The 27,816-nt window shown below is 53.9% G+C and overlaps 1 protein-coding gene across 4 annotated transcripts in view; it reads right to left on the bottom strand.

Annotated features, from left to right (window-relative positions):
• Window positions 1–927: 927 nt before the first annotated feature.
• ATP2B4 (ATPase plasma membrane Ca2+ transporting 4) overlaps window positions 928–27,816 on the bottom strand; it is a 48,245-nt gene continuing 21,356 nt past the window's right edge. For 3 of the 4 annotated variants that reach the window (XM_088180354.1, XM_088180356.1, XM_088180355.1), the window contains exons 2-17: window positions 25,405–25,901; window positions 21,212–21,409; window positions 20,114–20,371; window positions 18,785–18,910; window positions 18,447–18,572; window positions 16,586–16,621; window positions 13,853–14,014; window positions 12,744–12,958; window positions 10,482–10,724; window positions 9,411–9,652; window positions 8,611–8,845; window positions 7,713–7,892; window positions 6,544–6,631; window positions 6,311–6,417; window positions 3,747–3,938; window positions 928–2,672 (exon numbers count right to left, since the gene is read on the bottom strand). In XM_088180354.1, the coding sequence (XP_088036480.1) occupies window positions 2,391–2,672; window positions 3,747–3,938; window positions 6,311–6,417; window positions 6,544–6,631; window positions 7,713–7,892; window positions 8,611–8,845; window positions 9,411–9,652; window positions 10,482–10,724; window positions 12,744–12,958; window positions 13,853–14,014; window positions 16,586–16,621; window positions 18,447–18,572; window positions 18,785–18,910; window positions 20,114–20,371; window positions 21,212–21,409; window positions 25,405–25,600 (2,886 nt within the window). In that variant the 5' untranslated portion in view covers window positions 25,601–25,901 and the 3' untranslated portion in view covers window positions 928–2,390. Of the gene's footprint in view, window positions 2,673–2,708; window positions 2,830–3,746; window positions 3,939–6,310; window positions 6,418–6,543; window positions 6,632–7,712; window positions 7,893–8,610; window positions 8,846–9,410; window positions 9,653–10,481; window positions 10,725–12,743; window positions 12,959–13,852; window positions 14,015–16,585; window positions 16,622–18,446; window positions 18,573–18,784; window positions 18,911–20,113; window positions 20,372–21,211; window positions 21,410–25,404; window positions 25,902–27,816 lie in introns of those variants that run through there. The other variant, XM_088180357.1, reaches the window with a different exon arrangement.

Raw genomic sequence — 27,816 nt, 5'->3', positions numbered from 1 at the left:
ATTATCTAACCAAAGGAGCCTTCAGGCATTCAGTTGCTTTCAGCCACACAGTCCAAAACTGCTCTCATTTCTATTTCACTTATATTTTCCATATTCTCAAAGTCTTTTGCTAGGTACTCATATTTATAAGGTTTCCCTAATTCATCCTTCCCAACAGTTAGTAAGTCAGGAATCTTTGAATCTTTTCGAGAGAGATCAGAGCACAGAGGTTGAATTAAAGCCTTTGAATGGACTGAATTATGTCAGGCCACTCGCACATAAAGCAAAAGTGAAAGTTTAAATTTCAGTATAGGTGAGCAAGCAAGCAAGTATGTAGAATAAGTTTTAAGCTCCAAGAAGCTAGCTTCAGACATAACAGAGTTAGAGTTTAAAATATTGCTTACATTTTTCAGTTCGAACAAAATAGACCCAGTGCTAAAAAAACTAAAATTCTAATAATTTAAAAAGTAGCAGTCTGAGTTTGTGTCTTGGCTAGTTGGAAAGTTTCTATATAAAAACATGCATTAAGAAAAGCTAGTGCATTTTACCATTGCATTTTACCATTGCATTTTGCCACTTGCTTTTATTCCATTGCTTTACTGTGTTTTTGCCTTTGAAATTGATGTGCTTTTACAATAAATACAGTAACTATGAGCTGCTCAGCTCGTGAAAGAAAAACATCCTGAAATTGGGTGCCTAACAGTGCCCAGAAATCCTAACTTCACATTTGGTGCCCCGTGTTTGGTGCCGTGCTTTACTTTGCTTTGAGCTACTGTCAGGCTTCCTCCAATGTCACTGAGGGGGTTTTTGGGGTCCCTTTGGGGTCCCTGAGGCTGCTCCTGCAGCCCCCAGTGACAGAGCAAATTCCCTAACCTTGCCCAGATGGAATTTTGGCTCGTGGGGAGCTCTCAGACCAGCGGGGTGAAGAGATTGGGATATGCAGAAAGGCACAAATCCATGGTTTATTCTGTGAAGGCCTCCTATCTACATACACCACAGTTATTGTTTTACAGGGGTTTTTTTAATCTTTTGAGGGTTTTACAATTTGCTTTCTTCTTCATGAATGTTTTCTGCTCCCTCCACACTCAAAGGCCTCATTGAAGTGTGGAAAGGGAAAGGCACAGCCCAGTGACAGAGAGCAGAGGGGGAGATGCTGCTCCTTCCTTCAGCTTAGGGAGCACGTTGAGACACTCTGGTAGAGACCTAGGAAAATTACAGCCAGGAAAAAATCATTCCCAGGCTGGAGTTTCTCCTGGTTCTCTCCCACATCCATTCCCAAGCTGACAGCTTGTTCAGCACCAGTTAGGAAAACTTTCCCCCAGGATGATAATTTAGTCAAAATAAAATTAAGAACATTAAATTAACACCTAATACCAACTGTAAGACTCGTACTACAGTCCCAGAAACGTTTTCCCAATTATCCAATGAGCTACTATCTTGTCTTAACTCTGCAGAACATCCTATAAAAGTACAAATTGTACTCTCAATAAATGCCTTCTTCTCTCTAAAAAAGCCCACGTGTGTTCCTGTCATTGCTCTCTCAGTAACCACACAAACACATCCAGGGGAGGCAAAGAGCCTGGTGAGGGGATTGGAACACAAACCCTGTGAGGAACAACTGAGGGAGCTGCGGGTGTTTATCCTGGAGAAAAGGAGACTCAGGGGTGATTTTCTCACTCTTACACCTCCCTGAAAGGTGGCTGTGCTCAGCTGGGGTTGGTCTCTCTCCAGGCAGCACTGACAGAAATAAGACACAGACTCAAACTGCACCACGGGAAATTCAGGCTGGATGTTAGGAAAATGTTTTACATGGGAAGAGTGATAAAATTCTGGAATTGTCTGCCCGGGGAGGTGGTGGAGTCACCATCCCTGGATGTGTTTAAAAAAGCCTGGATGTGGCACTGGGTGCCTGGGTTAGTGCAGGTGCTGGGCCGGGTTGGATCTTGAAGGGCTCTTGAACCCTGGGATTCTGTGAATTCTCTGGGCTGAGGGTAGGGAGGGGACTCTGCCCTTTTCCTTTTCCTTTCCTTCCCTTTCCTCCTTTTCCTTTCCCTTTCCTTTTCTCTCTCTTTCCTTTTCTCTTTTCCTTTTTTCCTTTTCTCATTTCCTTTTCTCTTTTCCTTTTTTCCTTTTCTCATTTCCTTTCCATTTCTCTTTTCCTTCCCCTTACCTTTTCTTCTTTCCCTTTCCTTTTCTCCTTTTCCTTTCTCCTTTCCTTTCCTTTCCTTTCCTTTCCTTTCCTTTCCTTTCCTTTCCTTTCCTTTCCTTTCCTTTCCTTTCCTTTCCTTTCCTTTCCTTTCCTTTCCTTTCCTTTCCTTTCCTTTCCTTTCCTTCCCTTCCCTTCCCTTCCCTTCCCTTCCCTCTTCTCCTTTCCCTTTTCTCCTTCCCCTTGCCTTTTCCCTTTCCCTTTCTCATTTTCCCCTTTCCCTTTCCTTCTCCCTCTCCCCTTCCCCTCTCCCCACACTCCCCACGTGCTCACCAGCGAAGAGCAGGGTGAAGATGATGGTGAGCTGGTAGACGGCGTGGCCCAGGATGTTTTTCATCATGGTGCGGGAGATGAGCGGTTTGTTCCTCCCGTAGGGTTTGCGCAGCAGCAGCGACTCCGACGGCGGCTCCGTGGCCAAGGCCAGCGAGGCGAACGTGTCCATGATCAGGTTCACCCACAGCATCTGCACGGCCTTCAGGGGAGAGTCCTGCCAAAAAAAATCCACCCCCGTGTCACCCCTGGGTTCGCTGTCCTCCTGAAAACCTCTCCAGGATTGCTCCGGGATATTTAACGCTTTCCTAAAAACACTCCTCAAACATTTCCCCTTTTCTCCAAGTTCCCTGCACGGCCTTCAGGGGAGAGTCCTGCCAAAAAATCCACCCAGTGTCACTCTTTGTTTCACTTTCCTCCTGAAAACCTCTCCAGGATTGCTCTGGGATATTTAATGCTTTCCTAAAAACACTTCCCATATATTTCTCCAAGTTCCCTTCAGGGGAGGGTCCTGCCAAAAAATCCACCCTGTGTCACTCTTTGTTTCACTCTCCTCCTGCAGAGAACTCCAGAAAGGCTCTGGGCAACATCTTCCTAAAAATACTCCTCAAATATTTCTGTAAGCTCCCTGCACGGCCTTCAGGGAAGAGTCCTGCAAAAAAATCAACCTTCTTCCCTCTTTGCTTCACTCTCCTCCTGAAAACCTCTCTAGAATCATTCTTGGGTATCTAACACTTTCCTAAAAACATTTCCCAAATATTTCTCCAAGTTCCCTGCACGGCCTTCAGGGAAGAGTCCTGCCAAAAAATCCACCCTGTGTCACTCTTGGGTTCACTCTCCTCCTGAAGAGAACTCCAGAATGGCTCTGGAGTATTTAACAGCTTCCTAGACCACTCCCCAAATATCTCTGCAAGTTCCCTGCACGGCTTTCGGGGAGAGGTCCTGCCAAAAAATCCACCCTGTGTCACTCTTTGTTTCACTCTCCTCCTGAGAACCTCTCTAGAATCATTCTTGGGTGTTTAACACCTTCCTAAAAACACTTCCCCTTTTCTCTAAGTTCCTTGCACGGCCTTCAGGGCAGAGTCCTGCCAAAAAATCCACCCTGTGTCAATCTTGGGTTCGTTCTCCTCCTGAAAACAACTCCAGAATCACACCTCCCCCATGTCCCAGCCCCCCAGGTGAGACCTCCCCCATGTCCCACCTGCCCAGGTGAGCTCACCTGTGTGATGCAGGCCCCGGTAAAGACCACAATGACACTTTCCCCATGTCCCACCTGCCCAGGTGAGCTCACCTGTGTGATGCAGGCCCCGGTGAAGGCCACGATCACGGCCACCACGTTGACGGTGAGCTGGAACTGCAGGAATTTGGAGATGCTGTCGTAGACGTTGCGGCCCCACATGACGGCCTTGACGATGCTGGTGAAGTTGTCGTCGGTCAGGATGATGTCAGACGCCTCCTTGGCCACGTCCGTGCCAGCAATGCCCTTGGGGACAAAGCCAGGCCTGAGTGACAGTCCCTGCCTGGCTCTGCTGCTTCCCAGAACTGCTCCCAGCAGGAAATGCCCTGGGGCTGCTGCCAGGCTGTGTTTGGCCGGGGCAGCAGAGCTCGAGAAACTTCAAGGACAGGCTCAGCTTTTTCCCAGACAGAGCCGTGGGGCAGAGAAGCTGGGAAACAGCTGGGAAACAGCTGGGAAACGGCTGGGAAACAGCTGGGAAACGGCTGGGAAACGGCTGGGAAACGGCTGGGAAACAGCCAGGAAATGGCCAGGAAACAGCTGGAGAATGGCTGGGAAACAGCTGGGAAACAGCCAGAAAAAAAAAACAGGAAACAGGTGGGAAAAAGCTGGAAAACAGCTGGAAAATGGCTGGGAAACAGCCAGCTGGGAAACAGTCAGAAAAAAAGCCAGGAAACAGCTGGGAAACAGCTGGGACACAGCTGGGAAACAACTGGAAAATGGCTGGGAAACAGCCAGCAAAAAAAAACAAACAGGAAACAGGTGGAAAAAAGCTGGGAAACAGCCAGCTGGGAAACAGTCAGAAAAAAAAGCCAGGAAACAGCTGGGAAACAACTGGAAAATGGTTGGGAAACAGCTGGGAAATGGCTGGGAAACAGTCAGATGGGAAACAGTCAGAAAAAAAAGCCAGGAAACAGCTGGGAAATGGCCAGGATGTAGTTGGAAAAAAAACCCTGGAAAATGGCTGGGGCACAGCTGGGAAACAACTGGAAAAAGGCTGGGAAACAGCCAGGAAATGGCCAGGAAACAGCTGGGACACAGCTGGAAAACAGCCAGAAAAAAACAAACAAACAAACCAACCAGGAAACAGGTGGAAAACAGCTGGAAAATGGTTGGGAAACAGCCATAAAACAGCTGGGACACAGCTGGGAAACAGAAAAAAGCCAGGAAAATGGCTTGGAAAACAGCCAGGAAACAGCCAGGAAAAAAAGACAGGAAACAGCTGGAAAACAGCTGGAAAGCAGCTCCCTGCTCAGGGCAGGGAATGGCTCCATCCCGGGCTGGTGGCCCAAAGGAGGAGAACTGAGCCCAGAGGTTCCTGCCCTGCCCCGGGGTGAGAGCGGCCCTGCAGCTTCCCAAAAAAAAAATCTCCAGACTTCCCAAAAAATCTCCAGACTTTCCAAAAAAAATCTCTCCAGTCTTCCCAAAAATCTGCAGGGCTGCGTTTCCCGGTGCTGGCACAGAGAGGCGCTCGCCCCCCAGGAATTCCATGCAGGAATTCCATGCAGGAATTCCAAGCTGTTCCCAAAGCCCATTCCCTTTCCCCGGCGTTTTCCCGGATTATCCCAGATCCCAATCCCACCTCAAAGGGGAAATCCCTGCCTGCTGCAGGGCATGGGGTTTAGGGGAACCTTCCCTGCTCGTCCTAAAGGTTCTGGAATTGCATTTGGATGCTCAACACGTTCCTAAAAACATTTCCCAAAAATCGTTTGCTCAAAATTCCCTGTGCAGCCTCCTCCCCATCCAGCTCCTGCTCACATCCCTAAAATTAATCCACAGGGAACCTGTTAAACACAACAGGTTTATTTCCCTGCTCCTTTCAGACAGGATAGAAAAGCATCAAAATGGAGTTTTCCACCAGAAATAAATTCCCAAAGCCTGATCCATCACTGTGCCTGGAATTGGGGTGAAGAGCTGCAAGGAAAACCAAATTATGGAAGAAACACCAGGAAAGGGCAGGTCCCTGCTCTGGGACCTCCAAGGAATTCCCAACCCCTTGCTCACAGTCCTGTGCAGCTCAGACTCAGATCAAACATCCTAAGAAAATTCTCTTTTTGGGTTTTTAGGCCGTCCTAGAGATTTGGAAAAGTTTCCATGGCGTGGAAACGATTCCAGTGGAAACATCCCCCCCCAAAAAAAAAACACTCGGCACATTCCTGGCACCCCGTGCACAAAAATGGGGGCATTCCCCTCCCACAGCTCCTTCCAGCTTTCCCAAACCCACCCAAAAAATACTCAGCACATTCCTGGAACCCCATCCATAGAAGGGACACATCCCCCCTCTAAATGAACCCAAAAAAACACTCGGCACATTCCTGACACCCCATCCACTAAAGGGGCACATTCCCCTTTTCCACAGCCCCCTCCAGATTTCCTAAATCCCCCCCAAAAAACGCTCAGCACATTGCTGTCACCCCATCTATAGAAGGGACACGCCCCCCTCCTCCAGACTTCCTAAATGCACCCCAAAAAATTTGGCACATTCCTGTCACCCCATCCACTAAAAAGGGGCACATTCCCCCTTCCACAACCCCCTGCACCCTTCCCAAACCCACCCAAAACCCACTCAGCACAGCCCAGCGACCCCACAGAGCAAAGGCAAACCCCAAAACCGGCCCTACCATGGCAAACCCAACATCTGCTTTCTTCAGGGCTGGGCCATCGTTGGTCCCATCCCCTGTCACGGCCACCACCTGCCTCTGGTCACCCACGGTGCTGTCGATGATTCCTGCGATGGGAACGAGAAATTGGAAAAAAAAAAAAATCAAAAAGGAAAATAAAAATGGGAAAGGGGAAAAGCTCCATCAGGCTGGAAAAATGCCAGGGATGAGCCCTGGGGAGGGGCAGTGCCCACCTTTCACCAGGGTGTGCTTGTCCGTGGGTGAGGAACGTGCCAGCACCCTCAGCTTGGGCCAGATCTTGTCCAGCTGCTCCTGCTCCACCTGCAGGACCAGGGGAAAAAAAAAGGGAGGTGAATTCCCTCCAGGAATTTCCTGTCCCACCAGAGAGTGAATCCCAAGCAGGGCAGGGCAGTGGCTTCACCCCAAGCACTGCTGAGCATCCCAGCAGCTTCCCTGTGCAGGGAGAAGGGGAAAACCCAGCAGGGTTTGGGAAAATCAGTGGGATTTGGGAAACCCAGTAAGATTTGTAAAATCCATCAGGATTCTGAAAACCCAGCGGGGTTTGGGAAAATCAGTGGGATTTGGGAAACCCAGTAAGATTTGTAAAATCCACCAGGATTCTGAAAACCCAGGAGGATTTGGGAAACCCAACAGGACTTGGAAAACCCAGCAGGATCTGAAAAACCCATTAGGATTTAGGACAGCCATCAGGATGTGGGAAATCCATCAGGATTCTGAAAACCCATCATGATTTGGGACACCCTTCAGGATTTTGGGACACCCAGGGGGATTTTGGGACACCCATGAGGATTTTGGGACACCCATCAGGATTTGGGACACCCATGGGAATTTGGGACACCCATCAGGATTTTGGGACACCCATGGGGATTTTGGGACACCCATCAGGATTTGGGACACCCATGGGAATTTGGGACACCCATCAGGATTTTGGGACACCCATGGGGATTTGGGACACCCAACAGGATTTGGGACACCCAGGGGGATTTTGGGACACCCATGAGGATTTGGGACACCCATGGGGATTTGGGACACCCATGGGGATTTGGGACACCCATGGGGATTTTGGGACACCCATCAGGATTTGGGACACCCAGGGGGATTTTGGGACACCCATCAGAATTTGGAACACCCAGGGGGATTTTGGGACACCCATCAGAATTTGGAACACCCATGGGGATTTTGGGACACCCATCAGGATTTTGGGACACCCATGAGGATTTGGGACACCCATCAGGATTTTGGGACACCCATCAGGATTTTGGGACACCCATCATGATTTTGGGACACCCATGGCGATTTTGGGACACCCAGGGGGATTTTGGGACACCCATGGCGATTTTCTCTTTGTGCTGCTGGAGGCGCCTCCCCGGCCCTGCCCCACCTCTCCCTTCTCGTTTCGGATGAGCCTGTTGAATTCCTTCCCCTCCAGGCACAGGAAGTCCTCCCCGGGCAGCAGGATGCCACACTTGGTGGCGATGGCACGGGCAGTGTTGATGTTGTCCCCTGTCACCATGCGCACGGTGATGCCGGCGCGCTGGCACTTCAGGATGGCATCGGGCACCTGGGGACAGGGACGGGGGTGGCACTGGGAATTCCGGGAATGTGGCAGCTCCTTGTTCCCGAAAGGATCTGGAAAAGGCTCTGGAGGGGGGAGAGGGAGCTGCAACTGCCACCCCAAGGGGAAGGGACCTCGCTGTCACCTCACTGTCACCTCCCCTGGGTGCCCATCCATAAAAAACAGGGATTTCCTCCTCTCCCACCCCACCAATGGCTTTATCCATCAGGGAGCACTGAGGGGAGAGAGGATGTTTGAGTGAGGAATGAGCAAATCGAATCAGGAGCCTCCAGAGCCGCTGCAGCCAGGGATCTGTAATGCAATTCCCAGATTGCCAGATCCCAGAATATCTCATCAGGGAGCAGCAGAGCAGGGGGGGAGCTCCAAACTGCAATCCAGAGGCAGGAACAGAGGGAATTATTGCATTAGCCCAGCAGACAGCTCAGAAAAACCAGCTCCAGGAGCTCAGGGATTCTTCCTGGCTGTTTCCATCCACCTTTGGCGCAGCCTGGAGCAGCACAGAACCCAAAAATTGGGAATTTCGGGTGGGAACATGCTGCCATGGTGTTGTTTAGTCCAAAAATGGGAGAGAAACACCTGCAGCAGGGAGCTGGGGGCACATCGGGGATGGGCACAGAGGGAATGCTGGAATTCCTGAAGGGATCATGGCCCCGAGCAGCAGGAATAGGGCCGGGATCAGCACAGGACAGGGGGGATTTGGTACCTCAGGCCTTACAGGATCCTCAATCCCCACCACAGCAATGCAGGTCAGGTCTGACAGGATCTCGTTCTCGCTGTCCCAGTCGGGCTCTGTGTCGGCAGGGAAGTCCCGGAATGCCAGGCAGATGGTCCTGAGCCCGTGGCAGGCCATGGGCTCGATCACCTTCTTCACCATCTCGTCCCTGTCCTTCACCTTGAACAGCCGGGGCTCCCCGTTCTTGTCCAGGATCTTGGTGCACCTGAGGAGGGAGTGGGAGGTGAGGCAGTGGCACAATCCTGGCACCACAAAAAGGGGCTGTTCCCTTTTCCACAGCTCCTTCCAGCTTCCCCAAACCCACCCAAAAAATACTCAGCACATTCCTGCAACCCCATCCACAAAAAGGGGCACGTTCCCCTTCCACAGCCCCCTCCAGCTTCCCTAAACCCCCCAAAAACCCCATGGGCACCTCCCACCATCCCTGCCTGCCCCATGGGCACCTCCCACCCTCCATCCCTGCCCCATGGGCACCTCCCACCCTCCATCCCTGCCCCATGGGCACCTCCCACCATCCATCCCTGCCCCATGGACACCTCCCACCCTCCATCCCCGCCCCATGGGCACCTCCCACCATCCATCCCTGCCCCATGGGCATCTCCCACCATCCATCCCTGCCCCATGGGCACCTCCCACCATCCCTCCCCGCCCCACGGGCACCTCCCACCCTCCATCCCTGCCCCATGGGCACCTCCCACCATCCATCCCCGCCCCGTGGGCACAGCAGATCCCGGCGATCCCAGGGCAGGGGGGGCAGGAGCAGGATTTACTTGCGCAGGATGATCTCGGAGGCGCCCTTGCTGTACATGCGGAAGCCGCCGCCGCTGCTCCTGAGCACGGTGCTCATGGATTTGCGCACGGAGTTGAAGGTGTAAACTTTGTAAAGCTTCTCCTCGGGCACCTCGTTCCTCACGGCCTGGTAATCCTGCTTCAGGTCCAGCACGAAGCCCAGCAGGGCACACTCGGTCTTGTTGCCCACCTGGCGGGGCAGCCCCCCTTCCTTCTCTGGAGGCTGCAAAAAGGATGGAAAATCCGTGCTAAAAGCAGGAAAAACACAGCGGGAAAAGCAGGGAAATTCATGCCAAACCCGTGCCAAAAGCAGGAAAAGTTCTGCCCAAAGCAGCAAAAGCAGGAAAAGCCATGGCAAAAGAAGGAAAAGCCATGGCAAAAGGATGAAAAAATCCTGCCAAAAGTAGGAAAATCCGTGGTAAAAGCAGGAAAAGCCCTGCAAAAAGCAGGAAAAGCTGTGCCAAAAGGATGGGAAAACCCTGCCAAAGGCAGGAAAATGTGGTAAAAGCAGGAAAAAGCTGTGCTGAAAGCAGGAAAAGCTGTGCTGAAAGCAGGAAAAGCTGTGCCAAACCCGTGGCAAAAGCAGGAAAGCCACAGTAAAAGTAGGAAAACTTGTGCCAAAAGCAGGAAAAGCCGTGACAAAAGCAGGAAAAGTTGTGTCAAAAGCAGGAGAAGCTGTGCCAAAAGCAGGAAGAGCTGTGCCAAACCCATGCCAAAAGCAGGAAGAGCTGTGCCAAACCCATGCCAAAAGCAGGAAAAGCCGTGCCAAACCCATGCCAAAAGCAGGAGAAGTTGTGCCAAACCCATGCCAAAAGCAGGAAAAGCCGTGCCAAAAGCAGGAAAAACTGTGCCAACCCCGTGCCAAAGGCAGAAGCCCTGCCAAAAGCAGGAAAAGCCATGCCAAAAGCAGGAAAAGCCATGCCAAAAGCAGGAAAAGCCATGCCAAAAGCAGGAGAAGCAGTGCCAAACCCATTCCCAAAGCAGGAGAAGCCGTGCCATCCCCGTGCCATCCCCGGTGCCACCCCCGTGCGGGACGAAGCGCGGCGCCTCACCAGGATTTTGGAGGTGTAGGCCGAGTTGATGGCCACGCCGTGCACGATGAGGTCGAGGATTTTGGGCAGGATGGCCTCGGGGTCGGGGATCTGGCGGAAATGAGTGTCCCCCACGAAGGCCTGCACCACCGTCATGCGGTTCATGGTCAGCGTGCCCGTCTTGTCCGAGCAGATGGCCGTGGCGTTGCCCATGGTCTCACACGCGTCCAGGTGCCTCACCAGGTTGTTGTCCTTCATCATTTTCTGCAAACAGATGGGGGGTTTGGGGTGTTCAGCAATCTGGAGAGGGGTTGCTGTGCTTCCAGATCGCCCCCCCCGCTCCTTTGGAAAACACAGCTCGGCACCGGAGACCTTGGAGGAGGCTTGTAAATGTGAGTGATGAGATAAAATCATAAATGGGCGGTGGGTTAGTGTAGGATTTATTTCGTGGGGATGGTCGGGACAAACTCAGGTGCTCTCCGTGTTCTGGTCTTGATTTTTGCAGTTTGTTTTGTAGGGTTTGGGTTTATATGAGGCCCTGCTGGAACTGCAGCCACAGCTCAGAGCAGGACAGAGAGAGAGGGACAGAGCAAGAGTGAGAGGAGAGAGTAAGAGAGCTTAAAAAGTAAGAACAAGGAGAGAAATTTTCCCATTTACAATACAATAAATCTTATTCTATGTTGAATATTTTAATTTCCATTAACCAATCTAAGATACAAATTCTCTAACATTTGCATGCAACCTATAGGAATCACTGTATCACCGTGTTTTACTGCTTTTCTCATCTCTAAATTTTATCTGGGACCCTTCCTGCCGTGCCTAGGGAGGATGTCTGTTTGATTTTTGGTATTCTCAGCATCCAACATTATCTAACCAAAGGAGCCTTCAGGCATTCAGTTGCTTTCAGCCACACAGTCAAAAATTGCTCTCATTTCTATTTCACTTATATTTTCCATATTCTCCAAGTCTTTTGCTAGGCCCTCGTATTTATCAGGTTTCCCTAATTCATCCTTCCCAACAGGTTAGTGTGGACACACACATGAGAAAGCTGGGAGGATGGTGATGCCTTAAACTTTAAGTTTTATTCTCCTTGGATGTGCTTTTCTGATGTGCTGGGGTGATGAAGACAAAACAATCCCATTCCAGTTGAGAACTCAAGGACAGTTTCTCCAAACTTCAGGCCCTGAGCACAAACAAGGTGGAAAGAGGAGGGTGGGTTCATGCAAATGAACCAAAACCTATAAAAATGTGAGATTTTGGGACCAACCCCTCCTTTTGTTTCCATCTTGGAGCCATCCAGGTAAGGGCCACTGATATTGCCAGGGTGTGGCTTTTGTAGGCCTCTCAATAAATAAATAAATACTCATTTTATTCTCCTTAACTCTGTGTGTAGCCTCTGTTCCAGCTCCTCGAGGCATCAGTGGCAGCCTGGAAAATATTCCAGGCCAGAGCTTCTCGGCTCTGCTCTCAGAATGATAAACTGGTTTTAGCTTTAGCTGGGGAGCAATTCTCCCAGGATGATAAGCTGGTGAAAACAACAGAATGGAATTAATAACAAAAATAAAACACCTGTTTCAGTGTGTGGCCAGGCCTGGCAGAGGGGTGTCTTCTCTCTGCACCAATCAGATTCACCCTGTCTTTTAAATTTTGGAAAAAACTGTACTTCAGCACGGGGGTTTCTAAATAAAACTTGTCTCCCTCCTATCCTGAAGGGTAACCACGTAGCTGTGTTTTATTTCTGCTGCACCTAAAGGGTTAATACCCCTTTCCACAGCTACAGGTTAGCTGTGTGTGTGTTTTCACTTGGTGATGGGTTTTAAATTTGAGGTTTTTACACAATAGTGGTGGGTATGGGACAAGATGGAGAATTTTGGGTGGTGTCTTTCTCTTTGTTCATCTTCTTTTTCAGTTTTCTCCACAGAACTCAGGCAGTGACCTTTGGTTGGTCAGTCAATGTCACTCTAAGAATCTATTATTGGGTTAAAGGATCAATAATGGAGGTGTTAAACTTTTATTGGTTTGTTTGGCTTTAAAAGGCCTTGAAGCAGCCTCAGCTGGGGCCATTTTTTCCCCCCATTTCTAGCAAGGAGCTGGAGGTGCTGCCCCACTTTCTGTAATTTCTGATAAAATACAAGAAACACCCAAACCCGAACACGAGAATCACCTCAACCGTGTTTGCATCAACCCTGGCTCTGGGGGGAAACAGAGACTGGTGACAAAGCTCTCCTGAGTGCTGCAAAGCCCAGCTTAAACCCCCCCCCGAGCCCTCCTGCCCTGCCTCACCTTGACAGAGTAAGCCAGCGAGATGGTGACGGCCAGCGGGAGCCCCTCGGGCACGGCCACCACCAGCACGGTGACACCGATGATGAAGAACTTGACGAAGTACTGGATGTAGATGGGGGTGCACTCGGCCAGCCAGGGCCGCTTCTGCACCCCAAAGGTGTCGATGACGAAGTAGAGCACCAGGATGATGACGGTGATGGCCGACATGATCAGGCCTGGGGATGAGAGCCAGGTGAGGGGACACGGGGGACAGGACAAGGTGAGGGGACACGGGGGACAGGGACAAGAACGAGGTGAGGGGACACTGAGGACAGGGACAGCCCCTTTCCCAGCAGTTCTGGGGTCACAGGGTTAGGATGAAGTGAGGGCACACAGGGGACAGGGACAGCCCTGCCCCAGCAGTTCTGGGGACACTGGGAACAGGACAAGGTGAGGGGACACAGGGGACAGGGACAGCCCTATCCCATCAGCTCTGGGAACACGGGGGACAGGGAGAAAAACGAGATGAGAGGACACTGAGGACAGGGACAGCCCTACCCCAGCATCTCTGTGGTCACTGGGGACAAGACAAGGCGAGGGGACACAGGGGACAGGGACAGCCCTGCCCCAGCAGCTCTGGGATCACAGGGGACAGGACAAGGAGAGGTGACAGAAGGGACAGTCACAGCCCTATCCCAGCAGGTGAGGGGACACAGGGGACAGGGTCAACCCTGTCCAGCTCAGGGGACAGGAACAAGGATGAGGTAAGGGGACAGAGGGGACAGGACGAGGTGAGGGGACAGGCACAGCCCTTCCCTACCAGCTCTGGGGACACTGGGGATGGAGACAAGGACGAGGTGAGGGGACACAGGGGACAGTCACAGCCCTGCCCCAGCAGCTCTGGGGTCACTGGGGACAGGGACGAGGTGAGGGGACACAGGGGACAGGGTCAGCCCTGCCCCAGCAGCTCTGGGGTCACTGGGGACATGGACGAGGTGAGGGGACACAGGGGACAGGGTCAGCCCTGCCCCAGCAGCTCTGGGGACACTGGGGATGGGGACAAAGATGAGGTGAGGGGACAGGGACAGCCCTACCAGAGCAGCTCAGGGCTCACTGTCACTGTCACTCACCTGCCTTCCCAATCTGCACGGCCAGGCGTGTGAGCTTCCCCTGCAGCACCGACTTCTCCTTCTTGGGCACTTTCACCTTCTTCTTCTCCTTCTCCTCGTTCTCCACCCCCTCCTGGCTCTTCAGGGGCTGGATCTCTAAGGCCACACCATCCTGAGTTTTAGCTACAGCCCGGGGGGGGCAAAAGAAGAAGAAGACACCAGGTGTGAACAGGTGAGAGACCCGGAGCAGCCTGGAGGACACCACTGAGGAGGATGGCGGTGGCAGAGAGAGCGAGAGAGAGAAATCCCAGGACAAGAAACCACTCCTGACCACACACACGTCCGAGCACATGGAAGCTCCGTGTCCCAGGGCCCTGCCACCTCTCTCCAGGCTGGTTTTGTCACCAACCCCCTGCCCATGGGTAAGGGATCCTCAGAGGTGACTCGGTCACACATCTGTAAGAAACCCTCTAGGTCGGATTTTGGGGTCTCTTCAGGCTCTAAGCGCTTTGGGATGAGCCCAGAGATGTTCCAGTGCCCCCAATCCCTCGATGAGTGTCCCAAATTTCCCCCTGGTGCCACCTCTGCAGTGCCTTGCAGGAAATACTCTCCAGGGAAGGACTGAGGGGGTGAGATGGAGGGGAAGGTTAGAAATTGGGATGGAGATTGAAGAGCAGGGAGCCAGGAATCCTCGAATCCCAGCCTGGAGCCATCCACCACGAGACAGCCTGGCTTCCTGTTCCTAAAACTGGGCTACTCCAGCTGCAAGGCTGCCCCGGGCAAACCCAAGCCTGGAAGTTTTGGAGAGGGATGGGAACCCTCCCCCCCCCTCTCCAGAGGCTCCTGTTGAGCCACTGGAGCTGGAGGAGCAGCAGTGGCCCCGGGGCCACCCCCTGTCCCCTCCTGGCAGCTCCACAGAGGAACGTCCACGGTGACAACAGACCCGACACGGACACAACAAAGCACCCGGACACATCTGACGGCAAGGAGGGCAACTCAAACTGCTGAGAGGAGAGAGAGAAAAGAGAGAGAGAGAAAGAGGGGTGGAGAGAGAGAGAGAGAGAGAGGTGCAGAAATGGGGCTTCCTCCACAGCCTGCAAAGAACAGTGTGAGAAACACTGGCGAGGAGACGCTCACGGAGTCGAGGCCATGGCAGGACAGGGTGCAAACGTCCCGTGGGCCCGGCCCTGGGGACACAGCTCACCCCAGGAAGGGCAGGAGTGATGCCTTCAGTTTGAGGTTTGTTCTATTCTGCCTTGGGTGTGCTTTTCTGATGGGCTGGGGTGATGAAGACAAAACAATCCCGGTCCAGTTGAGAACTCAAGGACAGTTTCTCCAAAATTCAGACCCTGAAAGAGGAGGGCGGGTTCATGCAAATGAACCAAAACCTAGAAAAATGTGAGATTTTGGGACCAACCTCTGCTTTGCTTCCAGGCAGGGGCCACTGACAGTAGGGTGTGGCCTCTCCATAAATAAAACACCCATTTTATTCCCCTTAACTCTGTGAGCAGCCTCTGTTCCAGCTCCCCTAGGCATCAGAGGGCACCCCCAGCTCTGCCCTGAGCACCAACCCTGAGCAGGGACTGAGCTTTAAAGCACCAAACCCTGCTGTGACTCACGGAGTTATCCCAAGGGATGCTCTGCTGGAAGAGCCCTCCCTGAAAAATGGCTTTTCCCCACACAGAGACAACAGGAAGGTTCATCTCAGTGTTGCCTTAGGATTTCAGCTTTTCTGTTTTTTATGCATTTATAATCCTGCAATTTTTTTAGTGTATAACTCCAAACTCCATATTCAGTGCTGGCTGCTGCTTTCCCATTTTGGGCAGACACAACAATTCCTCTCCAGGCCTGGGAATCAAGGACACCTCACTGCCTCAGGCCCTGAGAAATGTAAACAAAAGTGAATTGAAGGGTGAGCAAACTGAAGGTTAATTACTTCATTACCTGAAGCTGTAATTGAAAAATTAATCCCCAATATGCAAATGGACCAAACTTATCAAAGTGTGCAAACCCGTGGTCCATTTTGGGTGCAGCCCTGAGGGTTTTGTTTGCCCTAAACACACCTGGAGGCCCTTCAATAAATACAAATACGCTTTTTATTCCTTTAATTCTGCCTGCCCTCTGGTTTTGGGTATTCCCAACAAGGCACCGCTGTGGACACACACATTCACAGAGCTGGGGAATTCCAGCTTGGAAATTCTCTCCAGGCCTGGATTTCTCCTGACTCTCAGCTCCATTCCCAGGCTGACAAGCTGACTGCAGCTTCAGTTAGGGAGGAGTCTCCCAGGGTGACAACACGGTGACAAACAGAGTGGAATTCATCACCAACATTAACCCCTGGTGTCTTTCCCGTGGGACACATCCTGAGGTGCTGTCCCAAGGATGTTTTTCCCAATTGTCCCATGAGCTCCTGTCCTGTCCTGGCTGCACTGACACACTTTAAATCCGGGCTGTCTGTACAATAAATTGGCCTTTTTCCCCTAAAGAGCTCCGTGTGTGCTGCTGTCCTTTCTCTCTCTTTTCAGCTCAGTCACCACACACCCCTGGTGCTGTGGGGACACCACGGGGCCGTGCCAGGGCCACCAGCCACGGGACCATTGCACCCTGTCCTGGAAAAACGAGGCGAGAGTCCTGCCAGAGCAGCAAAGAGCACAGAGTGATGAGGAGAAGGAAGGAAGGAGGAAGGAAGGAAGGAAGGAGGAATGCTGGTAGTTAGTGTGGTGCTGGTTCAAAGGATGGAGAGGCTGGCGTTACCTTTGTTGCGGTTTTCGGGGGCTCCGCTTTTTTTACCTGTTCAAAGAGAGAAAGGGTGGAGGGCTGAGCACGGGGGAGCCACATTCCCCATCCAGCTGGGATCATCTGAGGGGCCACTCCAGTGGTCACCCTCTGGCCACCACGCCTTGGGTCCTCACAGCTCCAGAGCTCCCAGGCTGCCCTGGGCACCCCAGAGCCAGGGATTCTGAATTTCCCCACCAAATTCCTGAATTTGGTGCTCTGTTTTTCCAAGGATTCTGAATTTCCCCACCAAATTCCTGAATTTGGTGCTCTGTTCCAAGGATTCTGAATTTCCCCACCAAATTCCTGAATTTGGTGCTCTGTTGTTCCAAGGATTCTGAATTTCCTCAGCAAATTCCTGAATTTGGTGCTCTGTTGTTCCAAGGTTTCTGAATTTCCCCACCAAGTTCCTGAATTTGGTGCTTTGTTGTTCCAAGGATTCTGAATTTCCTCAGCAAATTCTTGAATTTGGTGCTCTGCTGTTCCAAGGATTCTGAATTTCCCCACCAAATTTCTGAATTTGGGAAATTTGGGAAATTCCGAATTTCCCCACCTGTAAATCACCCCTTGAAGGTGCTGGAGGTGCCTCAGATTTTCAGGAGGAGGAACCACAGAGCTCCACAGAGCAGAATTTCAGGAGAAACCCTCCTGCAGCTCCAGGCCTTTCCCTCCCTGCCACCACATCCCTGTGGGAAGCACAGATTTGTCCCCACCTTGGGCAGCACCAGACCCAGAGCAGGGAGATCTGACCCCCCAAAATCTGCCAAGGTGGCACACGGGGGTGCCACACAGGGAGCCTCAGGTGACGAGGGGTTTGTGTCACCCCACAGCTCCAGTGGGGACAAACTGGTGGCACCCATTGCTCTGCTCCCAAATCCATTGAGCTTGAAGGTTGGGAAAGCTCCAGGCATTGGGTGGCTGCCACAGCAGTGCCACTCCCAGTGCCACTGTCAGGGCACCTTGTCCTGCCACCTCCATGGTGGAAGCCGAACCTGGGAGCTCCACAGCTCCCAAATCCTGGTGATCCTGGAGCTGGGGAAGGCAGGATGGACACCCAGGGCTGGGAATGCACACCCAGGGCTGGGATGAACACCCAGGACTGTGAATGCACACCCAGGGCTGGGATGCACACCCAGGGCTGGGATGGACACCCAGAGCTGGGATGGACACCCAGGGCTGGGATCTGGCAGCCAGCACAGCCTGGGAAGCCTCTCCCCTCCCTGGCACAGGGATGCTGGAGCAGCTGGCAGTGCCAGCCTGATGCTGCTGCCAGAGCCTGATCCTGGTGAGGCCAAACCTGCTGGGCAGGGGATCAGGGGCACAGGGAGCTTCCCCAGCAGGGAATAAGCAGCTGGATGTGAAAGCTGAGCTGGGAGAGTGTTCGAGTCACCTCAGCCTGGCTGCTGCCCCACCCCTGCTCTGCCTCCTGCCATCCTCTCCTTTCCCCCAGGGAGCTCAGGGAATGCTCAGGAGATCCTCAGCCAAGTCCTCCAGGGTTTGGAGGGGTTAAAAACACCCTGTGGGCACCCAGGACTCACCTTGCCACCACCATGGGGTGGGCAATGAGCACCACAGGGGAGTCACCACCAGTTCCCCTTCCTGGAGATCCTGGATCCCCTCAGCCCACAGCTCCAGCATGGAGAGGAGGCAGCTGGAGAAGGGTCCCAAAGAGGTCTGGGAGCACGGGGGGACCAGGTGGAGGGGACAGGGAGGGACCCCCAACCTCTCCCTGTTCCTGCCTGGCCCAGAGGAGCTGACCCTGATGTGGGGGGAGCCTGTGGATGCTTCCCAGGAAATGGAGAAAAGAAGGAAAAAAGGCAGGTTCAGGGCATTTTCTTACCTTTCTTCACTTTCTTCTCCTCGTCACCTTCTCCTGCTCCCAAGAGGGTGAAGATGATCCCAGTCTGGGAGTTGATGCCCACAGCAGTCACCACCATCCTGCCCGAGCCCTCCATCACGTGGGTACCTGCACGGCAGGAATGCCACGGGCACACAGGTGAGACTCCCAGTCCCCACCCCACAGAATCCCACACTGCTTTGGCTTGGAAGGGACCTTCAACCCCCATCCTGTTCCATTCCCTATCCCAGATTGCTCCAAGCCTGGCCTGGGACACCTCTCTGAGAGCAGGACACACCCAGGCACCCTGATCCCAGCCCTGCAGCCATCCCAGAACTCACCTGACAGCAGCATGGGGTCTTTATCCATGGATTTCTTGACCTGGTCTGACTCCCCTGTCAGCGAGCTCTCGTCTATTTTCAGGTCATTGCCCTGGATCAGGATCCCATCGGCTGGCAGGAGATCCCCTGGGAGAGGAGGAAAAACAGGGATCAGCCCAGCCCTGCTGCTCCATCCCATGGGAATGCTCCACCAGGATCCAAAGCTCAGGCTCAGACCAGCTCCAGAGGGAGGAGAAGCTGCAGGTGGGGTTTGGAAGGGACAGGTGCAATAAAATGAACCCCAAGATTTCACAGAAATCCCAAATCCTCCCTGGTGCATGGAGAGCCCTGGGGAGGATTTTGCTCAGTGCTTCCCCATCGGGTTTTAATGAATCCTTCCCAGAGCTCCTGATGCATCCAAAATCCACCACGTGCACCTGCCAAGTATGGAATTGGGCCCTTGGGAAAACGAGCACGGTGTTGGATCAATCTCCTTCCTGAATGGGAGGAATATTCCCCCTGGGAAACGAGGAGCAGGCCCTGATTTATCCCAAGGGCTGCAGCTCCTGGAGAAGGAAACATCCACCAATACCTCCAGGCCAAGGAGATATTCCCCAGCAGCTCCTGGATGAGGAAACACTCCCCAACATCTCCTGGGTAAGGAAATATTCCTTAATATCTCCTGGGTAAGGAAATATCCAGCAACATCTCCTGGATAAGGAAATATTCCTCAACATCTCCTGGATAAGGAAATATCCTGAACAGAGCCAAAGCTGGGAAAATAAATTTTGATCCAGCAGCTCCTGAAAGCTTCCAGCCCAGCTCCAGGGCAGAGAGTGATGGAGTGGAGCTCCATCACCTCCAGAGGAGCTCCAACACCTCCAGAGGAGCTCCAACACCTCCAGGGCAGCTCCATCACCTCCAGTGGAGCTCCACCACCTTCAGAGCAGCTCCATCCCTCCAGTGGAGCTCCATCACCTCCAGTGGAGCTCCAACACCTCCAGGGCAGTTCCATCACCTCCAGGGCAGCTCCATCACCTCCAGTGGAGCTCCACCACCTCCAGAGGATCTCCATCACCTCCAGTGGAGCTCCAACACCTCCAGGGCAGCTCCATCACCTCCAGAGGAGCTCCAACACTTCCAGTGGAGCTCCACCACTTCCCGTGGAGCTCCACCACCTCCCGTGGAGCTCCATCACCTCCAGAGGAGCTCCAACACTTCCAGTGGAGCTCCACCACCTCCAGAGCAGCTCCAACACCTCCAGGGCAGCATTCCCACAGAGGAGCTGAGGCTCCTCCTGGGAGAAGGGAGGAGGATCCCAAGGGGAAGGCCAGCCCCACCCTGACTCACCGTACTTGATCTGGGCGATGTCCCCCACCACGATCTCGGCCACGGGGATCTGGATCACCTGGCCCTTGCGGATCACCGTGAACTTCTGCTCCTGCTCGATGCGGCTCTGCAGCCCCCGGAACTGCTTCTCCTTGCTCCAGTCGTTGAAGGCCGTCACCAGCACCACGATGATGACGGAGAACAGGATGGCAGCGCCCTCGATCCAGCCCGCCTGCGACTCGCCCTCGTCCTCCACGCCGCCCGAGGACTGCCCGCACACTGCAGAGGATTCCCCAGGGGATAAACAACCCCGTGGGATAACCCCACACACACAGGGGAATTCCCCAGGGGATAAACAACCCCGTGGGATAACCCCACACACACAGGGGAATTCCCCAGGGGATAAACAACCCCATGGGATAACCCCACACAGGGGAATTCCCAATGGGATAACCCCATGGGATAACCCCACACAAGAGAATTCCCAATGGGATAACCCCATTGGAATAACCCCATTGGGATAACCCCACACAGGAGAATTCCCCATGGGATAACCCCATTGGGACAACCCCATTGAGATAACCCTGCACACTGCCTGAGAGAAATCCCAATGGGATAACCCCAATGGGATAACCCCACACACTGCCCAGAGGGAATTCCCATTGGGAATATTCCCATTGAGATAACGCCACACAAGAGAATTCCCATTGGGATAACCCCCCACACTGCCCATAGAGGGAATTCCCATTGGGATATTCCTATAGGGATAACCCCACACACTGCCCATAGAGGGAATTCCCATTGGGATATTCCTATAGGGATAACCCCACACACTGCCCATAGAGGGAATTCCCATTTCCACAACCCCACAAGCTCCTTTCCACAACCAAATCCCACTGAGAATGGGGCAGATCCCAGAGTCCTCATCCCAAATCCCCTGCTCCCACTGGGAACAAGGCACATCCCAGAGTCCCCATCCCACTGGGAATGGGGTGGATCCCAGAGTCCCATCCCAAACCCCTGCTCCCATTGGGAAAGGGGCAGATCCCAGAGTCCCCCAGCAGGGAACAGGGCACATGCCAGTGTCCCTGCCCCGTGTCCCCGTGTCCCCTGACTCACGCTCGTTGTCCCCGCCCGGGGGGTGGTAGAAGGAGAGCCCCAGGGACACGATGGCCGCGATCTCCAGGATGATCAGAGTCACGTCCTGCAGCGCCTCCCACACCAGCTGCAGGAACGTCTTGGCCTTTTTGGGGGGGATGAAGTTCTGCCCGAACACCTGGCGCCGCTTCTCCAGGTCTGTGGGGTTCCCAGACAGGCCTGGAGGGAATGGGAACAGGGATGAGATCAAATCCCACTGCTGGGATTCCCCTGGAATTCAGTGGGGTTCCCAAACAGGGATGAGATCAAATCCCACTGCTGACCACAGGGAATTCAGTGAGGGATGGAGAACAGGGATGAGGGAAATCCCACTGCTGACCCCATGGTTCAGTGGGGTTCCCAGAAAGGGACGAGATCAAATCTCACTGCTGGCCCCATAGAATTCCATGGGATTCCCAGAAATATTAAATCCCACTGCTGGCCCCATAGAATTCCATGGGATTCCCAGAAAGATTAAATCCCACTGCTGGCCCCATAGAATTCCATGGGATTCCCAGAAATATTAAATCCCACTGCTGGCCCCATAGAATTCCATGGGATTCCCAGAAAGATTAAATCCCACTGCTGGCCCCATGGAATTCAGTGGGGGATGAAGAACAGGGATGAGGGAATTCCCATTGCTGGTCCCATGGAATTCAACCAGGAGCAGCTCCCTGCCTGTGCTGGCAGCAGGCAGCCAAGGTAAAAATAAATAAAATAGAAATAAATAAAATAGAAATTATAAATCAATAAATAAAGCAAGTAAATAAATAAGACATAATAAAGGATATATAAATAAGTAAAATATAACTAGCTAAAAACATAAATAAATAAAGGTGGGGTTTTTTTAAATTTAAAGGGTTTTTTGTCTTTTGGAATTGAAGTTTCTCTCCAAAGGAATTAAAGTGGGAAAAGATCAATAACAGAACCCCAATCAGCACAGCAGGGATCAATAACCGACAGCAAATCAAGCTCCAGGAATTTGTCACTCAGAACTGATGAAGGAGAATTTCTCCAGGATTTTTCATGGATAAATACAGGAAAAAAATGGAATAAAATCATTACTCCCAAAAGGGACCCCCCCCCCCATCCCTTTCCACCTTAAGATGTCCCTGGGGCCGCTGCCAGGTCCCGGGATGCTCCGGGAATGGCCCCGGACACTTCCTGGTGGTGCCTGGAGCAGCCTGGCAGTGACAGGGGGGGGACCCGGCCTCGGGTTCAAGGGACAGCTCCGTGTCACTCCCTGACACTTTGGGGACACCTCCCCTGCCAGCCCCGTGTCTGGGGACACCTCCCTGTCACTCTGGGGACACCCCCCCCTGCCAGCCCCGTGTCTGGGGACACCTCCCTGTCACTCTGGGGACCCCCCCTCTGCCAGCCCCGTGTCACTCTGGGGACATCCTCTGTGCCAGTCCCATGTCACTTTGGGGACACCTCCCCTGCCAGCCCCGTGTCACTCTGGGGACATCCTCTGTGCCAGCCCCGTGTCACTCTGGGGACACTCCCTGCCAGCCCCGTGTCACTCCAAGCAGGAAGAAGCATCGATGCCATTCCCAGCTCCCGCTGTGACTCCAGCCCAGCTGCAGGGAGGGGACAGCTGGCAGCCGGAGCAGCCGGGCTGTCCCCACCCAGCCCTGCCGGGGTGTCCCCACCCAGCCCTGAGCAGGATCCTGGGATGTCCCAGCCTCGGTTCCCACCCAGCGGATGGAAAATGCAGCTCACGGCCACGGAGCTGGGGACACACGTGGGGACACACGTGGGGACACAGGACAGTCCCACAGCACACGGCAGCCACGGATCCCACTCACGGGAATGACCCCAGGGCTGTCCCCCACCCTCCCTGGGGAATTGGGGGGGGGTTCGATGGCTCTGTGCTGGCACCGGGAGGGTGACAAAGGGCCCGTGCCACCCAAATGCCACCGCAGGCTCCGGGGTCAGGACTAGCAGGGGGAATGGGGGGAGAAATTTTGGGAGGAGGCCAGAGGTGACAGCAGGGAGCTGTCACCAGTCCCGGATCTGGGGTGTGGGGTGGCACAAGGAGCCACCCTGCAGGATCCTGAGCCCGGATCAGGACAGAGGTGGCAGCCCCGGGTGACTCAGGGTGGCTGTGCTGGCACAGGGCACCCAGGGTGACACTGCCTGGGGACAGCAGGGGGTACAGAGCCAGCACCTGGCTGTGGGACACCCCACACCCCCCCAAAGCCACGTGGGGAGCAGCCCCGAGGTTTGGGGTCTGCTGGCACCTCCTGGGGCACAGCTGGAGCCGCCAGAAGCAGCAGACCCCAAAGTGACCCTGGGGACACCAAAATGACACTGGGGACCCCAAAGTGACACTGGGGACACCCCAAAGTGACCCTGGGGACCCCAAAGTGACACTGGGGACACCCCAAAGTGACACTGGGGACCCCAAAGTGACACTGGGGACACCAAAATGACCCTGGGGACCCCCCAAAGTGACCCTGGGGACCCAAAGCGACCCTGGGGACCCCAAGGGCCACCCAAGGCAGGCTCTGGGGGACCGTGGGCAGTGTTTGCCCACCAGGACAGTGCCAGGCTGCAGAGGGGACAGCCAGTCCTGTGGCACCGAGGGATCCAGGTGGCATCAAAGCACTCCAGGCCATGGATCCCACAGGGGGACAGGGCTGCTGGCAGGACACCCCACGCTGGCCCTGGTGACACACAGGAGGACAAGGCCCTGTGCCACCCCGGCGGGACAATGACAACGGGGATGGGGACAAACATCTGGGGGCAGGGACACGGAGCTGGGATGTGCAGCCCGGATCAGTGGGATCACACAGGGTGTGGGAGTTTGCTCTTCCCAAAAATCCCAGCTTGGAGGAGAGAATCTTTCTTTGCTCTCTGGGATGGGATGGGACAGCTCCAGATCCAGCTTTGGGGTGGGGCTGAACCTTTCACCTCCCCTAAAAAAGCTTTTTTGGGTTCTCCTCCCGCCTCTCCTCCCACCCCAAAGCAGCGTGATCCCACTTTGGCAGGGCCCAGCACATTGTTTTGTGACCTGGGATTTGTATTTCCAGCGGGATTTCCCCCCTTCTCTAACGACATCCCGATATTGTCTCTCCTTCCCGGTCCCGTTCGCAGCTGGAAAGCTCCAAACCCGCCCCCCGCGGCACTAAAAATATCCCACAGATTGTCCCGGCGGAGCCCCCACCCCACAGGGCTGAGCCCCCACCCCACAGGGCTGAGCCCCCACCCCACAGGGCTGAGCCCCCACCCCACAGGGCGGAGCCCCCACCCCACAGCTCCAGGAAAACCCTCGGAGCCCCTCACTGCCAGGAGGCTCCAGGGCTGTGCCCAGTGCCACCCCCAGTGCCACCCCCCCAGTGCCACCCCCAGTGACACTCCCATCCCCAGACCATGGGATGGCCACTGCAGCCACCACCCTCGGGTGTCACCTTCACACGGCTCCATCCCAGAGGTGACAATCCCAAACCATGGGACAGCCACTGGAGACAGCACCTTCGAGTGTCACCTTGGTGTGGCTCCATCCCAAAAGTGACAACCCCAACGACGTGACAGCCACGGGAGCCACCACCCTCGGGTGTCACCTTCACATGGCTCCATTCCAGACGGGACAACACCAGAGGTGACAACCCCGGATCATGGGAGCCACCACCCTTAGATGCCACCTTCCCATGGCTCCACCCTGGAGGTGACAACCCCAGAGGTGACAGCTCCAGACCTTGGGAGCCACCACCCTCGGGTGTCACCTTCACATGGCTCCATTCCAGATAGGACAACCCCAGAGATGACAACCCCAGACCACGGGAGCCACCTTCCTCAGATGTCACCTTCACACAGCTCCATTCCAGAGGTGACAGCCCCACAGGTGACAACTCCAGACCTGGGGAGCCACTTCCCTTGGATGTGACCTCGACATGGCTCCACCCTGGAGGTGACAGCCCCAGAGGTGACAATCCCAGACCATGGGAGCCAGCACCCTCGGGTGTCACCTTCACATGGCTCCATCCTGGAGACGACAACCCCAGACCTTGGGAGCCACCACCCTCAGATATCACCTTCCCACGGCTCCATTCCAGAGGTGACAACCCCAGAGGTGACAACCCCAGACCTTGGGAGCCACATTCCTCAGATGTCACCTTCCCACGGCTCCATTCCAGAGGTGACAGAGGTGACACCACAGCAGGCCCACTCACCTTCGACCGGCGACGTCTTCAGCCTCTTGCAGACGTTCTGCACGCCGCCATAGGAGTCGTTGAGCCGGGCCACGGCCTCGGCGCTCCTCAGCTCCATGAGGTTCCTGAGCTCCACCATGGAGCACCCAAAGTCCCCCTCATGGTTGCCCTCGGCCACCGAGTTCCCGGGGTGGTGGTCGGCCACGTTGTTCGTCATCTTGTCACGGCGCCGCTGGGGCGGCCTCGCTCGCGGCTCCGGCGGCTCCGGTGGCTCCGGTGGCTCCGGCCTGGGGGATGCTCCGTGTGCAGGGGTTGGGGGGCTCCTTCCCTGGGGGCTTCCCGGGAAGGGGAAGCTTCTCTAGCCGAGCCCAAGTTGTGGGGATGAAGGTGTAAACAGGATGTGCATGTTACCGCGGAGGCGACCTTAGCAACGCCCGGCGTGCAGCTCCTGCAGCGGGAGGAGGAGGAGGAGGAGGAGGAGGAGGAGGAGGGCTCCCTGGATACCACAGCAACTGGAGCTGTGAAAACAACCGTGGGAAACAAAAATATCGGCGTTAGCAGGGCTTGGGAAGGAGCGAGGCGCGCCATGGGGTGGGAGAAGGGAGCGGTGCTGCCCCAAAGGGGAGGATTTGAGGGAGGATGTGGGGTCAGAGCGCTTCGGGTAAAAATTCCTGGGTGAGAAGTTGAGCTCGGAGCGTGGAGCAGGGAAAAGCAGCAGCTGCGGGGCCGGGCAGGAAAGGAGCCCAGGTGGTTCTTCACTTGTAGCCCAGACAAACCCTCCCGTGGATCTCGGGTTAAAAATACCCCTCGGCAGTGGGAAGCAGCTGCTTCCTCCCCTGGGCAGGACGCCGGGGCTGGAGCATTGCTCCTCACCCTGCTGGCAGGTAGGGAACGATCCCAAAATCCCAATATCCTAATGTCCTGATATCACAGTGTTCCAATGTCCCAAATTCCAATATCCCAATGTTCCAATATCCCAATATCTCAAATTCCAATATCCCAATGTCCCGATATCCCAATATCCCAAATTCCAATATACCAAATTCCAATATCCCAAAATCCCAATATCCTGATATCCCAATATCCCTATATCCTAATATCACAGTATTCCAATATCTTGATATCTTGATATCCTAAAATCCCAATACCCTGATATCCCAAATTCCCAAAATACCAATGTCCTGATATCCCAATATCCCAGTATTCCAATATCTTGATATTTTGATATCCTAAAGTCCCAATACCCTGATATCCCAAATTCCCAAAATCCCAATGTCCTGATATCCCAATATCCCAGTATTCCAATATCTCAATATCCTGATACCTCAATATCCCAACACCCTGATATCCCAAATTCCCAAAATACCAATGTCTCAATATCCCATCATCCCAATATCCCAAAGTCTCAATATCTCAATGTCCCAATATCCCAATATTCTGATATCCCAAAACCCCCAAATCCCAATATCCTGATATTCAAAAATCCCAATATCCTGATATTCAAAAATCCCTTTATCCCAATATCCCGATATCCCAATACCCTGACATCCCAATGTCTCAATACCTCGATATCCCAATACCCCAAATCCTCAAAACCTCAATACCCCAATATCCTGAAATTCTGATACCCCAATACCCCAATATCCCAATATCCATGGGGAAGGGGCTGCAGCACCCCGTGGGCTCTACACCAGCTGTGAGATGCCACAGGAACCACAAAAGAGAAGCCACCAAAACCTCGGAATTTCTCAGAATCGAGACTTTTCCATCAATTACCTGTGCAAAGGTGGCTCCCTGAGGGCACCCAGTGTCCCCAAGTGCTGCCACCCAGGTCACAGCCCCTCATTAAGGACAAGGGAGCCCCAAAAACGCTTCAACCGAGCCAGGCAGGGACCACGAGCATCCCACAGCTCCCTCATTCCTCAGGGATTTGGGGGCTGGGATGGCCTGCTGGCATTTCAGAGTTCTAGGGACAAATAGGGACATGGAGGGAACAGCACAGGCCAGAGGGAAAAAGGGTTTTTTGTCAGGCAGGGTTAGCTGTGCTCCCAGGCTCCAGGGAAGCTCCTGGCACTCCAGAGGCAAAAAAGCTGCGAGGGGAGGCTCTCATGGAGAGAAAATAAAATCTTCCCGAGGGCAAAATAAATAAAGAACAACGGGGGAACGGCCACTCTGTCTGAGACGGGGCCCAGGGGTGGCAGAGCAGGCTGGGGAGGGACAGGGACGAGGGACAATGTCCAGTGCTGATCCCAGGAGCACATGGGATGCACCAACCCTCAGAAACCCCACAGAGAGGCACCAAATCAGCACAGGGCTGTCCCCAAACTGCCCCAATTCCAGCCCCAGAACTGTCCCAAAACTGCCCCAATTCCAGCCCCAGAACTGTCCCATACCACTCTGATTCCAGTCCCTGGGCTGTCCCAAACCACCCTG

This window comes from Sturnus vulgaris, chromosome 29, assembly GCF_052056855.1.
Source record: "Sturnus vulgaris isolate bStuVul1 chromosome 29, bStuVul1.hap1, whole genome shotgun sequence".
NCBI lineage: Eukaryota > Metazoa > Chordata > Aves > Passeriformes > Sturnidae > Sturnus > Sturnus vulgaris.
Note: the sequence above shows the minus strand (reverse complement) of the source record. Positions and strands in the feature narration are given on the sequence as shown.